This window comes from Paramormyrops kingsleyae, chromosome 13 (assembly GCF_048594095.1).
Source record: "Paramormyrops kingsleyae isolate MSU_618 chromosome 13, PKINGS_0.4, whole genome shotgun sequence".
NCBI lineage: Eukaryota > Metazoa > Chordata > Actinopteri > Osteoglossiformes > Mormyridae > Paramormyrops > Paramormyrops kingsleyae.
This window is the reverse complement of record NC_132809.1, coordinates 20561725-20576903: the sequence shown is the minus strand read 5'-3', so window position 1 is coordinate 20576903 and position 15179 is coordinate 20561725. Positions and strand designations below refer to the sequence as shown.

Here is a 15179-nt window from a genome sequence, read left to right as displayed (position 1 = left end):
CGTTTTTCAAGCATGAGTATATGCTGAATTTCTACAGATTACCATGTTTATGGCATTACAATACGCCTGTCAATAATATTCTAGGTGTACTACTAATCTGCTTACCAAATCTTTGGCGTAAGTAAACATCTGTATAGTATGAAAAAGCTGGTATCTGGACAAATGTTTATACCAGTCATTTGAAGCCCAGGTGATTATTGCACATGCACCATACAATAGAGATGTGGTATCGTGCAACACTAATCAACATGACCTCAAGATCGTATGGGGCAGAAAATAACCCACAGGACAAAATAAATCGCAGACCGGTGTTGTGATGTGGGGATGACACACTACAAATGTAGGAATTAACAAGACTACAAATAATGTTTTAACCCTAGAGGAAAAAAATGCACATCACCTCTAATTCAACCTCAACAGGATCATACAGATTAATATTTCATTAATTCAGAAATAAGATCGCTATCTCTCAAAATTCATTGTACTGTGTCATGAGTCCATCCTTTAAATGTTTAGATAAAATCGTGGTGTTGTCCCCCTTTGTCAGTATTTTATGGTGGCATAACTTCCATACAAGCATAAATATGTTCTGTGGTTTACTGTCTTCATTTGGCACAAGTCTTTCCAAATGCCACTTCCTCTGCACTCCATCGATTTAGCGCAGTGGTGAAAGCTCTGATGCTTTGGAACTACAAATCTTAACACCCTGTATGGGAGATTACACTCAAGTCTAGACATGCGCATTTGTGTCTTACGAGCCTCAGTGATTAGAGCGAACCAGAAATGCACGCTGTAAAATCGATACCATGAAAAATGAGTATTGAAACTTTAATACATGACACAATCAATACTTTTGACAAGACTACTAGAGGGGAAGAGAGCTGTGCTGTTTAAATTTCTGAGCATTGAGTTTGGCCCAGCTCATGTTATTTTCCACTTTCATTAACTTGCCACAACCCACATCAGCTCAGACAGTACTTCTCAATCGGAGTTCCATTCTCCACAGCACACAATTCTTTTCCACAACCAGTCCTTAGATTATTTTTTTTTGTTTACAATTCACTCAATACAAGTTGTACATTTCAAAGTAAACTAGCTACAAAGATTGTGTGCAATACAACACCCTTAAGCATATCTGATCCACTGAGTTTAAAGAAAAAAATGAATGAAAAAAGAACCCTCATTTTGAGTCATATAAAAGCACTGGCAGCCCAATTGGGGTTAGCCCTTCGGAGGCATCCAATTTTAATTCCACTCAAACTAAACCAAGATACTACTGTCTGATTTCTTTCCAGTTTAGTTTCCATTTTTTAGATGCACTAATCTTAATGTGGGGTTGTGATGAACAAGTCTAACAATGTTTCCTAGGTACCATTGAACTCAAAAGAGGGATTCGCACAATCTGATTATTTCAATGCCAAGTAGGTTTACAAACAACAACAACAACATATATAAAAGTACATAAACATGTTTGTTGTTTAGATCCTTTACTCCAGGCCTATCGGAATTAAAAGAAGGTTGGGGTGGGGGGGCTGATCACCGTTTTTGTTTGCTTGCAGTCACACCTGCTCATGATATATTTGATGAAGTGATACCAGATATTATTCATCATTCAAATATAAATGAAATAGAAAAAAAAGGTTTTCGTCCCCACCTTTCATAACAATCATCCCAAGATGCATTACATGGATGTGTGTGATACAGGAAACATCATTAGAGAGAGTAATACAGAATGGGGAAAAAGGAAATGTACTACCAGTTGTAGCAAGTATGCAAAACAGCCCTAGCTAGTGACTCCCAAATCATCCACTGCTTTTTTCATATTACTCACTCACACACAACTGCGTGCGCTTTATATACTAAACGGTACTTCCACCCCTCAGAACTTTTTTTTTTTTTTTTTTTTTTACAAAAAGATTACAAAATCGCTGTGCTCCTAGTTGTTAACAGCATAAAATACTTCCAGATCATAACCCTCTTATGCAAAGGGTACTGCAAATGGTATGCACATGACGTCACAGCAGGCAGAAGTCACTGAAAGGCAGCATTACCGTTCAGCCTGAATAAAGCAAAAACATCTAAAATAGGTAAGAGCTGTTCAAATAGATTTAACAAGGAACATGGGGTCTGTTTTCACAGAGTGCCGAGAACTAAATAACTATCAGGCATGAATCGGTCACATATGGCCAATACCCTGTCTAATCGGTCTGGACCAGTGCTGATATTCGGATTAGTACATTTCTAGTTCATTGTGAAATGAAAAACGAGTTGTGTCACATTAGTAACGTGATGAAAGCTTAAAAGGATGCACCTGCAGCAGTGACAATGAGTCTTGGTTTCCGAAACCATCCATCTAATGCCATCCAAATTCCTTCCCGCTGTGTATTGCTCAGCTGTTAGGCCGATGATGAAATCATGATAGCGCAATTTCAAGGTACCCTGTAAGTTTCATTTCCCCATAAGTTTAAAGTTCACCCTTACCGCAGTAGTGAGAGTTCACATCAATATGTTCCCAGATGTTTTTAAAAAAAGTGCTTTTAATAATTAAGAAATTAGTGTCTTGAAAGGCGCTTTTAAATAAAATGTATTAAGAAATTATTTACATTTCGCTTGATAGTACACCTGACATAGTAGATTGTTAATGTATACTTAGTGTGATAGCAATATGTTCACCCTTACTACTGCAGCAAGAGTCCACATCAATAAAATACATTTTGAAATGTTTTTAAGTGTTTATCATTATTTAGAAATTGTTTGCATTTAGCTTGAAAGTACAGTCAATATCTTATTAGATAATTAACTGCAGACTGCAGTTGTACGGAATAAAACATCGCTATCAACCTAAATGTACATTAATCTAATAAAACATCAGGTATACCATCAAGCTAAATGTAAATGATTAGTCATGTGTAGTTTTTCCCATGTTTGTAGGTATCCATCTTCTTTAGCATATAAGGATAGACTAGAACACTTGTAGGCGCATATGCTGCCCTCGTCAATTGCAGAAGAAGTGCAGCCTCAGTACATATGCTGCTTATGGTACCTACAGTACTCCAGAAAACCAGGTACTGTCGCATTTTCAGAATTTTGGAATTAAAATTTATCAAAAGTATCGGTTCTGGTGACATCCCTAGATCCACGTTTTGACTTGTCCTAAGTGATGAATTAATTTTACTTCTTCCATGACTGTACCTTCTTTTGGGTTAAGTGAAGTGAGTGCATCTGCACTGATGAGGGGAGAATACGCTTAACTCAAAAGCGCGTAACTTTGAGTGCTTTCTTAAGTGCTTGATGGGAGATCGACCCCTTCATGATCTATGGAACTATTATGCACAGACTGCAGCAGTGCAAAACTGACTGGAGCACCAAGAGAAAAGCATGTTGTTCTGTGTGTACTGGAGGGATGGAGGAAAATGAAAAACAAGGAAGAGACCAGTGTTAGAAAATGGCAGGAACTACCCAAAGTTTGGGAACACTTCAACTTCAGTTTAAAAGAAAATAATGCATAAGGCAAATATTGTAAATCTTCAAAACATTGCAAACACTGCAAGTTCAAGTTGAAAAACGCCATGTTTGATAGTTTCTGCAGTTTTCCATAGATCCTCTTCCTTTCAGGTAATTCAAGTGATTTATGAAGTTATTAGCCTTGTTTTGAAAGTAGCTGGAAAAAGTTGGTAAGGCTAACTATATAATCACAGAAAACAATCTTGTGTTGTTACAACGCTGCTGCAAACTGCTGAGTTTAACAGCATTAAAATTTGCGTTTGTTGAATGGTTCCAAACTGCTCATTCAGCAAAATTCTCATGTGAGGCTTTGGGGCTGCAGGGCCCTGCATAAACGACCCACCCCCCCCCCCGCACGGATGCATATCCGCATAGATAGATTGTATTACTATTATTGTTGTTATTATTACTACACCACTACCACTACTGTTATTACTATTAGTATTATTAGGGCTGTTGCCTATGTCAGAACAATAACATGACCTAACAGGAGTGCTTTGGCTAAATTTGAGATTATTGCCAAATAAATATATTATTGGCAAGTAAATATACAGATATATAGTAATTAGGCTTTTATCGTTATTAATATTATGTGTATTATCGTGTTTTCTTTTGAATTAGTCATCTGATTTATATTTTAGATGTGCATGTTTTGTTTGTAAATGCCGGCTTAATTTTGATGGTTTCATAGCCTCATTACTTAGCATAGCTTGGCAGATGACAGATTGGTATCGGGGGGAACTATCGATAGAAATAAAACCAAAGTGACACAAACGCAGTGACAGCAGCGATGAGATCAGACCTGATCTGACTGAATTTTGATTGGTGCAGAAGGCGAGGCTCCGCGGACCGGCAGGAATCCTCTCACGGACCGGCACCAGTTCATGGCCTATAGTTTGAGCAACGCTTTTCTGGAGTGTCTGTTCCATTTCCATAGTTTTACTTGTTTCCTTCATTACCACTTAACCTGCCCCTAGGGCCGCCACACTTAGTCGACGTAGTCGATGACGTCAACACTGAAAATGCGTCAACATTAATATTTTAAATCAACACATTTTATTTTAATGACATTACTGATGATTTCTAAAACAGTTCATAAATATTTTCCTTCTATATCACTATGTAACTATAGAAGTAGTTCAGATTATCACAAAACAAAAAGGTGGTTTGTACACTGCGCAAAGTTTCAATGGCGCACCACAGCGGCACGAGCGCCATGCATGAGCACTTGAAGGAAAAACACACAGGTGGTAGAACAGGTAAAACCACTCTAAGTGTTGCCTTTTTATGTTTAAATTAGTATTAAATTATCATTAGTATGGAAAGCATTTTAATATGTATTGTCATTGTAGCTGCTAAATACACTCATTATTAAAGCCATAAAGTTGTCTGCCTGCAGCCTTAGATTTTCTAATAAATAACTGTTTGAAAAAATGTTTAGGCTAAAATCTGGGCTTACTCTATGTTGATTAATGATACCTGTGTGTGTGTGTTCATGCATGTTGGGCTTGTTGTGGCCAGTGTTATCATAAACAGAAATGGACACTAAAAAGAATAATTAATGAAACTGAATAAAAATAAACTATATTTACCAAAAAACATGTTGGATTTTAGACTGAAAAAAGTACCACTATTGTTGTACCTTATTTATCCACAATATTATTGGTGTTGAGCTGTCCCTTTCTTCACTGTCACTTCAATGATTTTTGCTTGCAGTGTGCTCTCCTAATCAAATTTATTTGCACAAAGGGTACAACGAATTTGTACAGAATACTAGCTTTTGGGCATCACAAGAAGCCCCTCACTAATATTTCATACGTACTACTAATATGCTTATCAATTTGTGGGCATAAGTAACTTCCATATGGTGCAGAGAAGCCGGCATCCATTATCGAAGGCCCTGAAATAATATATAGTTTGTTGTCATTAGGCCTGTCGCGATAAACGATAAATCAATTAACTGCACGATAATTAAAATGAGGTTGATAATTTTCATTTGCATGCTTGTTTGTCGGCTCTTTTTAGCAAACCGGCTCATTTGGCACAGCTCATCAAGAAGAGCCGGCTCTTTCGGCTCCTAAACGGCTCTTTTTATAAAATCCACCCCTCTCTCGGTTTAACCTGATGCTGATTAGCGTGATCTGATTTGTTAAAAATAAGACGCCGTCTCATGGGCGGGCTTTTTCAGAAGACAACGTGTTCCGGCCACTGTTGTCCTTAATGTTTAGGCAGCTCAAAAACCCGGACAATTCTATAAGTTACATTAATAAAACAGCTCTTGAACAGGAGCCGGCTCCCATCGTTCACTAAAAATAGTCGGCTCAAAGAGCCGTCTCGTTCGCGAATGACACATCACTAGCGTGAACTCTCGTGTCAGTGGGCTCTTTGCACGTCAGCTTCCGCGTTCATGGAAATGCGGCTCGCTCATTTTCGGTCTGTGAAAAACGGCATTGGTTTATACATGCCGTTTAGAAGACTAGCCCAAACTTATGATCAACGACGTACATCGCTTTTGTAAATCCTTCTCCAAAGTACCAACGAGTAAATTAGAGAAGGGCCTTAAGATGTTTGCCTTGTCTTACATCCACGGATACGAAGAGGAGTCTTATTCGTTCAACTTTGTGGCTGGCGTTAGCTATAGCTTACGCTAATAGACGTTACTCCCGGAGAGAGATAGTGTATGCATGTGCTAATGAAGTAACTATGAACATCCCCAGTCATTCTAGCGGAGAATGTTTAACTTAGCATGTTTTATATGTGCTTAAGTACACGTTGCGTTATTCTGTGTTTGCTATTTTTAGTGTCAAACAGAAACACGGGAACAGGAGAGGTTGCTGCTTCAGATCCATGAAGAAGCACGACAAACAAAGTGTAAAAGTATGGCAGCACTGGTAATTTGTCAGAGTTCTAATTAAAGCTGTTCAATATTCAGATTTGTGTTATATAGACTCAAAGCTTATGATAAACCGCCTTAAAAAGAGCCACGGAGATGCTGCAGCGAACGCTTTCAGACAATGTGAAAATACGCTGTATAAATAAAATTGAATATTTAGGTACAGTATTATACTGTATTATATAGTGTATTTTAATTATACACAGTTCAGTAATTTAATTTGTACAGTACTGTAATCTGAAAAGTGTTTGAAATGATTGTACTATATTTTGCAACGGACGCTGTCCGTTTTATTACCTATTATTCATGTAAGAAATATACACGCGTCAGACAGACATGAAGAAGAAAAAATCAGTTATGATGATCATCCGATTATAATTATCAATTTCGCCCAGGCAGATGTGTTCACTATAAGCGGTAAAGTAAAATATGGCAATAAATTATATGAAATGTGAGTATAAATATGTTGGACTTGCCGAATTTCCCCAGAAGAAACCAAGAAACGTAAAAGTCGATTGTATTTTGAGGATGTGGTGCACTTAGGAAATTTTTTTTTGTTTTTTTAGCTTCTGAAACAAGTTTATCCTTTCTTGCGCTCATAGTTACTCAAACTGGAAGCAAGTGAGCCGTATTTCACACTGGCGAAATAATCACAATAATTCCTGGGACAATTTATCGTCCAGCAAAATTTGTTATTGTGATAGGTCTAGTGGTCATCAACATAAAGTTAACCTGAATGAGAAAATCAATTTGATTTTCTGGAGGAAAATTAATCGTTTAGTCATCAGTAAAATAGTTGATAGATTAATCGATATAAATTTAGTCATTCCTGGCAGCCCTACCTGCAACAAGTTGAGAGCAGAAAAAGAATCTAACTTCCAAAGATACTGACATTTTCTTCGCATGCTCACTGCATTTACCTGTACGAGTATAACATGAATGTTGACACCGGAGCTTCACTCACCATATTTGTTCATATTCAAAATCCAGGAAATGCAATGGAATTTGCTCCAATAGCTCAGTGATTTCTTACAGTCTTCAATAAGATACACAACTGAGGCACAACCTCACCACCATAATGCACACAAACAAGTCCCTATGAGAGAGTAAATTGTGCAAAGTGCATTTCAGTTAGGTTGGTGGTCGAAAACTAGTCTTTCGGGAGGACAACTTCCAATCACCTCCTCCCATCCGTCGATAAACCATAACGACCCCCCCCTCCCCCCTTGGCAAAATTGACTGTCGATATAGCTCACCAGAGTGTTTTCTATCTCTCTCTGAAGGTTGGAAAACACTGCTCTAGATCACTGACTATTGTTTTGCAAAACACTTAAGGTCAACTGGGCTAACCAGCAGACCATGTGTGTATGTCTTTCATGATAAGTATACGGGCAGACTCCGATCATGGTACTGCAACGTGAAAAACACCGTATGACCACAACAACCGGCCTAACATGCACGGCGGCCGGGCCGGGCCCACTCTGCGACACGCCATTTCACTACCCGCTCCCAGAAACGACCCACACCCCGCCGACCGCGCAAACCAGGAGGCGCCTTGGCTCCACGTTTCAAGCGACACGCCTGGTGCCACGGCTCGGTTATTAAAAGGTTTTTATCGCCTTGGCGTCCTGGAAACAGCACGGGGTGCCGAGCCTAAAGCGAGGCCTCGACCAAAAGCACTAACGTTACTAGGCAGTTATGCGCCACCATTAAGTGTTTTTGTGTGATCTTGGGCTAGGCAGAACAAGACATTATTTAAAAGGGGGATTATTCACAACCGCCGTGAAACATGTCAACCGCCGTGTTCAACCTATATTGATAAGGTTACACCTATAATCCAATTTCGCCAGCTCCAGACGGAGCCCGACGATAGTGAACACGCCTTAAGACAGTTATACATACTTTTGGACACCCAGTCAGCTGCGCACAGACTTGTGATAAGTAAAATTTAGCGGAACAAAGAGTCCAAATGAGAAATTCCATAAACTTTACTGAGCCTGCCGGTGATTTCGAAATATCGACCTACGGGTGCAACTTATCCTCCGACATCAAGACGCCCGTACTACGGACGAGCCAGGCCGGCTTGGCTGGGAGTCAGACAGCGACATTACGCCAAAGGAATAGCAACTGGCGTTCCCCTGTAGACAAAAACCACAAAACGAGTACAGAAAGCTCGCGAAACTGCCGGGCAGCAGACAGATTTTGGGCCTCAGCTACAGAGAGCCCCATGACGCGTTCTCTTATTGATAGCTAGCTGGCTACATAAACAAGCAAATATGCCAACGACACAGGGGTTCAACTTACCCTTCTAGCGTTGTTTCAAAAGAAGAATAGTAGGAAAGTGCTTAATGCTCTATACGTATACCGACTCGTCTAAATATTAACAGCAGCTCCAAAATTAATTAGATAACTAACGAAATCCCTTTTAAAAATCCTCTTGAGCAGTGCTCTTTAGCTGTATCTTCCAGCACTGGGCTCTGCAAAATGGCTGTCTTTCCTGCACGCACCATCTAAACCTCAAATGAGGGGGTTGTCTCATCTGGAAAAAAAAAATAAATTCACCAAAATTATGTGCTGCAACTCAAAATGCAATTTCTTTTATTTTATAATATATATATGCTCGGTAATTTATTAAATTTAAATTATCGGCCTGTTCTATGTTAATTCTGTAGTTACTGAGAAAAAAACACCCCCAGAGTTTCTTAATGGTAAATCCCTTAACAGTTCCTGCAGAGTGGAAAAGGGTGAGATCGCGTAGTGGCTTACCTTGTGGCAGTTTTTGTGTATATATGCTTCGACAGTACTTTGCCTGCTTTTTAATTTTAAAACAGTATTTTGTGCAAGCATAATTATTTTCAGCGGTGCATATTTTAAACATGTCAACAGTTTATATAGCAGGAAAAATATGTATGTGGTTCTATTTATGCATGTCGCTTGTACTGCATAATATTTCATATGCTGTGTTTTTACTGGTCAGATTGAAGTTTAATTGTGCATTACAGTGCCAGCAATTAATTGATGGACATCTTTTAACCGACCAAAATTTGTCTTAACTACTGTGTCGCGTTCAAGCGATGTAGATGTCACCTAATCTAAAAAATCCTCACACTTAAATAGGGCGTATACTAGTCTGTCACCAGAAACAGAACTCTTCCTCTCCTTTGCAAATAAACTGGGTAGTTATACAATTTTATTTCACTTACACGTTTTGGATTAGCTATTTAGAAAACAAATGCACCAACACTTAGTGGTTTGCACTAAAATCTGGTATGGGACATTTTTCACAATTTTGTAGTCATTCTCATTTTATTAAACAGTCCTTCACGTTGGGAATAACTGAAACGAGAATAAGTTGTATATTATGACTGAGGACAGTTGCCATTTTAGGTGCTACTTTTGACTTTGCAGATCTCAGCATATATTGACTACATGGGTCACGTGGAAGGGAGTGGGTGGGTAACAAGGAAGAATCCTAAGTTAATAAGTTGACAATGACAATAAGCAAGACGTTTCTTATAAATGCCACAATGCGTTTATCAAAATTCATACAATCATCATTCCACACATAGTAGGCATTACATACAAAAAATGTTTCGGTTTCAGTGCTGGACTTGCCTCGCAGGTATGCAACGCGATTATTTGATGGTGATACTGCCACCACATTGGTATTTCGGCTCCAGTGAAGTCTCATTTTAAACATTTTACTCTTTGGTTCTTTTGTATATCCCAACATGGGTAGTTTCTGCATTAAGCATGATCGTTCTAGTCTTGTCTCGCTGGTGGTGCTTCCACTTCCTAGTAATGCTGTTCAGCCTGCTGTGTGTCTCACGGACCCTTTAAATATGAGTTGTAGACAGGGATGGATAAGTACGCATTCACCTTAAAAACGATTGTATGTAAAAGCCAAAATGCGTGCTTATTTTATGTGCATTTGCGCTGCTATGCATTTAAATCTTTATATGCTAACTCTGCTTCATTTGCGATATACATGTTAAAATGCAAGGTATTTTTTTGTCATAGCAGCGCAAAGGCACATAATATAAGTACGCATTTGCGCTTTTATAAACAATCGATTGCAGGTATCGTTTTAGGTGCATTCGTACTTGCATACCAGTTATGTCCATCATACCTGGTTATAGAAATGGGTTATTTTGCCTGCCAGTGACAGGTTTGGCAGAATTAACAGTGACACAGCAAATCATAAAGTAGTAATGACAGGCAGCAGACAATGACAATACAGGACGCACGACTTACAAAAATGTCTTAGATAAGCACGCACATCACACAAATAAAACACACAGCGCCGATTTGCTGTTAAATTAACAAAGGCAGTGCTCATTAATTAGGCATATTTCCCAGTCTGAAAACTCTTATCTACATTTGTTATTAATCATATAAATGGGAAAAGACATGATGATTTAATCGGCTTAACCCGTCATTTACGGCTATAATTAACCGATGTGCCGTGTATGGCAGGGATAACAGGATGACTCGAGTTGGTAAACATGATGCATTTAATCCTCCGGCCCATGGGGCGGCGAAGGTGAGCGATGCTCCGAGACCGAATGGAAGTCGGAATGATCAGTACAGTCATTTTCTTTCGGGTAGCTCGGATAGAAAGGTGACGGATGTGGATAGCATCGGGTTCTGGGGGATGTTGCGATGTCGGGGGTTTTGGCCAGATTGCTATTTTATCCTACTCTTGGCTACAATGTCGTTATGGAGAAAGTATCATCCAGAAGGTGGTTTGACCGTGTGGATAATACTGTCATTCTCGGAGCGCTTCCCTTTAAATCAATGACAACTGAGGTAAAGTGTATTAAAATGCTCGTGTTGCCTTTTTACTGTATCTGTGGAGTTCCTTCTATCCATTTACGGCTTTGTATATATACTTTATAACATTTTCCCTAAGGCGTTTATACATTTTTAAAATTCATTTAATTCCCAGTTGGTACAGACAGAAAATGTCCGTGGGGTGATCACTATGAATGAAGAATATGAAACAAAATATTTCTGCAACTCAGCTGAGGTAAGGCAAGCAGTGGTTTATTCTCAAGTGAAAAAAATAGTGGCCAAACTCTTGATATTTCCAGGCAGTTGAATGATCTAACAGTTGTATAATAATGGGATTAGTTATCATCTGACCCCCCCCCCCCTCTTTTTTTTTTTTTTTAAACCAAAGAACAATTCGTCTCCATTTATAACTGGGCTTCATTTCCGTTTTTGAAATAGCGGTGCTTATAAGTACTAAGGAAACAGAAAACAATATGAAGTGATCTTGAACCACATTTCTTCCATATATTTTTATATGTGGCTTGCGTTGTGTACAGTATGAGGCACCTCTTGGGGGGTTATAAGAACACATCAGCCAATGTATAAGAAGCATGCCAGAAATGCTAGTGACCCCACACCAGCTGTGCCTGTTGCCTGCAGGAGTGGCGATCAGTTGGTGTTGAACAGCTTCGCCTCAGTACAGTGGATCTGACTGGGGTGCCCAGTCTGCCGAACTTGCAGAAGGGGGTGGATTTTGTGTTTCAGCACAGGGAGGAAGGAACCAGTGTGTACGTCCACTGCAAAGCTGGCCGTTCTCGAAGCGCAACGTTAGTTGCAGCTTACCTCATCCGGGTAAGTCCTCCACTAAAAGGCATCCAATAATGCTCAGTCCAGTGAGAGAATATCCCACCTTTTTTGTTCAGGTGTTCGCAAGGGGATGACTTGTGACCGTCTGGGTTTCTGTCATGCCCACAGCTACACAAGTGGAATCCTGAGGAGGCTTGTGGGATGCTGCGATCTATCCGTCCACACGTGCTGATCCGCAGGACTCAGATGGAGGTCCTGTGGCAGTACCACAGGCAGGTCTGTGCAGGCTGATCATGCCATACGACACACGGATCCCCGTCAAGCAGTGGCAGAAATGTTCACAGAATGAAAAGCTGTCATCGGCAAATACCACACTGTGGCCTGGAAATACGTGCAAGTTAGAGACTGACTGTGAATTGCAAGTCGCCCAACATAGTCTTTGTGCCATTTTCAGAGCAATTTAAATTCATTATGAGATCCAGGGTTAGATCAAATTGCAAAACTGCAGTGGCATAGCGGTCTAAACTAAGTAAAAATGCTAAATCCTGCTTTTTATTGTGAGATGGTTGACATAAATTTGATTCATATTTAACTGAATGGGTAAGTGTTTGTTTGTTTTGTTCATGCAGGCCTGTTGAATTCCTTTAGGATTTTCACACCTCTTTTTCTGGTGATTTTAGCTATTTCTGTGGGATCCACAGGTGTTCTGCTGATTGCTGTGTGAATCAGTAGCCTCAGATTAATAACAATATTTTAATAAGTGACATAGGGCCCTTTTTGTTTTGTTTTGTTTTTCATTTCCCAGGTTGCACAAGTAGAACATAATTGTTTTTTCATGGTGTCCTGTCAAAATAAGCCTTAAAGAAGATAGTATCACACATGCAGATCTGCATGCTTTTGCCAAATGTTGATGATGATAATTGTAATAATAATTACACTTTATTGATCCCTTTGGGGAAATTCTCTTTTTGCCTACTCTGTTAACAGTGTTTATTATGAAATATAAGTCTTCTGGGAAGATTAAGGATGAGTGATGTTATTTCATAATGCTGAGGCCTTTTAATTTTGGATCTGCTTTACATGAAATGTCGTGCAAAATAACAGTGATGACCAGGAAAATTATAGCAGGACTAAAACTTAACTGTTTTAATGAATTCTGCTGGTAGCAGAGTCCTTAGTTTAAATCACAGTTGGACTTGAAACTGAATTTTATGAGTGAGGTTTTGTTTTTTGCAGCTTTGACTTTCAAAATCTTGACCTTGTAAACATTAAATCAATGGGTTGTGTACCAATGTAAAATGAGTATATGAGGTTTGTATATATCTATGTATATATGAGGTTTAGTGTATATGATAAACCCTTGTTCTATTTTTGGATGTGATTACTTTTGCCTAATTTACAAATAATCTTATTTGGGTTGTATTGTGTTTTTCATAATTTATCCGATTGCATATAGAGAAACCTAAAGATGTGACTGTTTCCTGCTGCTACAGTGCCCTCCACAATAATTGGCACCCTTTGTAAAGATTTGTAAAAAGGATTAGAAAAAAATCTATTAAAAGAAAAAAAAAACATTCATCAGGAGTTATTTTCAACAAAAACATGTTCCACAATTACTGGCACCCCTGGAAATTATAGAGAACACAATGTAACTGAAACATGTTTCTCATGTACATCTTTGAGTTGGAGTGTGTAGGAATGTTCAAGCTGTAATCCATGATTCCCTGGATAACTGGAGTACAAATATGAGATGACACAGAGGCCAAATTTCCTTTGTCATCTATCGACATGGGAAACATAAGAGAACATACACACCAAATGAGGGAGAAGTGTTTTGACTTCATAAGTCAGGGAATGGGCATGAAAAAATCTCGCCTGAAAATACCCATTTATACTGCTAGGGCAGGGGTCACCAACCTGGTCCCCCTAAGGACCACATGAGTCGCCCGCGGACCTGTTCTAAAAATAGCACAACTCACCAGGGAGCAGCGTCTAAAATTTAATTTTATCCTGTTGCTATTCTTCTTTAATCATATTTGCATTTATATAGATTTGAAAATGACAATGTCTAAAAAAAAAAGCATTAAAAATATGTTTATTATATTTGAAGTTTAGATAAGTTTAGGAGGGTGTTTCAAACTGGTAGCCCTTCGTATGGCTCAGTACCCGTGAAGTAGCTCTCAGTTTCAAAAAGGTTGGTGACCCCTGTGCTAGGGCAATAATAGAAAAGCAGACATCAACTGGAACTGTTACAAACCTGCCTGGATGAAGGCCCAAGTTTATTTTGCCCCCAAATACAGTGCCAAATGTAGATGCTTTGTTCCCCGACCCACTTAGTTATTACTGCTGCCTTATGGCATGGTGCTCCATCATGATGGAAAAGGTGTTGTTCATCACCAAACTGTTCTTGGATGGTTGGGAGAAGATGCTTTCGGAGGATGTTTTTCTTTATTTATGGCTGTGTTCTTAGGCAAAATTGTGGAGTGAGCCCATTCCCATGGCTGAGATGCAACTCCACATATGAATGGTCTCAGGATATTTTACTGTTAGCATGGCACAGGACAGATGGTAGCACTCAACTTTTCTTCTCCAGACAATCGGAAAGGGGATTCATCAGAGAAAATGACTTTACCCCAGTCCTCAGCAGTTCAATCCTTGTACCTTTTGCAGAATGTCAGTCTGTCCCTAATGTTTTTCTTGGAGAGAGTGGAACTTCTTTGCTGCCCTTCTTGACACCAGGCCATCCTCCAAAAGTCTTCGCCTCAATGTGCTTGCAGATACACTCACACCTGCCTGCTGCCATGCCTGAGCAAGTTCTGCACTCGAAGTGCCCCGATCCCACAGCTGAATCAACTTTAGAAGCCGGTTCTCGCGCTTTATAGACTTTCTTGGGTGGTTTTTCTTAAGTTTTTTAAGTTCATTTTCATGGCAAAGAGGGACTTTGCATTTGACTGCAATTCATCTGATCACTCTTCATAACATTCTGGAGTATATTCAAATTGACATCATAAAAAATGATGCAGCAGTGAAAAATAATTTGTGAAAATTAATATTTGTCTCATATTTCTCAAAACGTTTGGCCACGGCTGTAGTTGGTATTTATCTTGCCAACACCCACAGCTGGTCCTTGCAACAAGTCACATTTCATGTTACCTTTTCTAATTTTTCTTTAACAAACAGCAGCAACTTTTTCATGGCTGGG

The 15179-nt window shown here is 39.2% G+C and overlaps 2 protein-coding genes across 8 annotated transcripts in view; one reads left to right on the top strand and one right to left on the bottom strand.

The window, feature by feature from the left end:
• celf1 (cugbp, Elav-like family member 1) overlaps positions 1–8902 on the bottom strand; it is a 31142-nt gene extending 22240 nt beyond the window's left edge. For 3 of the 7 annotated variants that reach the window (XM_023817147.2, XM_072698380.1, XM_072698381.1), the window contains exon 1: positions 8702–8902. The gene's annotated coding sequence lies outside the window, so the exon portion shown is untranslated. The remainder of the gene's footprint in view (positions 1–8701) is intronic. The other 4 variants (XM_072698382.1, XM_072698383.1, XM_072698385.1 and 1 more) reach the window with 2 other exon arrangements.
• A 226-nt stretch (positions 8903–9128) lies between these two features.
• ptpmt1 (protein tyrosine phosphatase mitochondrial 1) lies at positions 9129–13351 on the top strand. Its single transcript, XM_023817072.2, has 4 exons — positions 9129–11206; positions 11346–11426; positions 11831–12022; positions 12146–13351. The coding sequence occupies exons 1-4, from the start codon at positions 11060–11062 to the stop codon at positions 12266–12268; spliced, it is 543 nt and encodes a 180-aa protein (XP_023672840.1). The 5' UTR covers positions 9129–11059; the 3' UTR covers positions 12269–13351.
• Positions 13352–15179: the final 1828 nt, after the last annotated feature.

What these genes read in the sequence shown, in the direction of transcription:
- ptpmt1 (XM_023817072.2), top strand. Translation starts at nt 11,060, where the DNA reads ATGTCGGGGGTTTTGGCCAGATTGCTATTTTATCCTACTCTTGGCTAC. An exon ending in ATTTCTGCAACTCAGCTGAG is followed by an intron (nt 11,427 to 11,830) that starts GTAAGGCAAGCA and finishes TGTTGCCTGCAG; the next exon opens with GAGTGGCGATCAGTTGGTGT. An exon ending in TTGCAGCTTACCTCATCCGG is followed by an intron (nt 12,023 to 12,145) that starts GTAAGTCCTCCA and finishes TCATGCCCACAG; the next exon opens with CTACACAAGTGGAATCCTGA.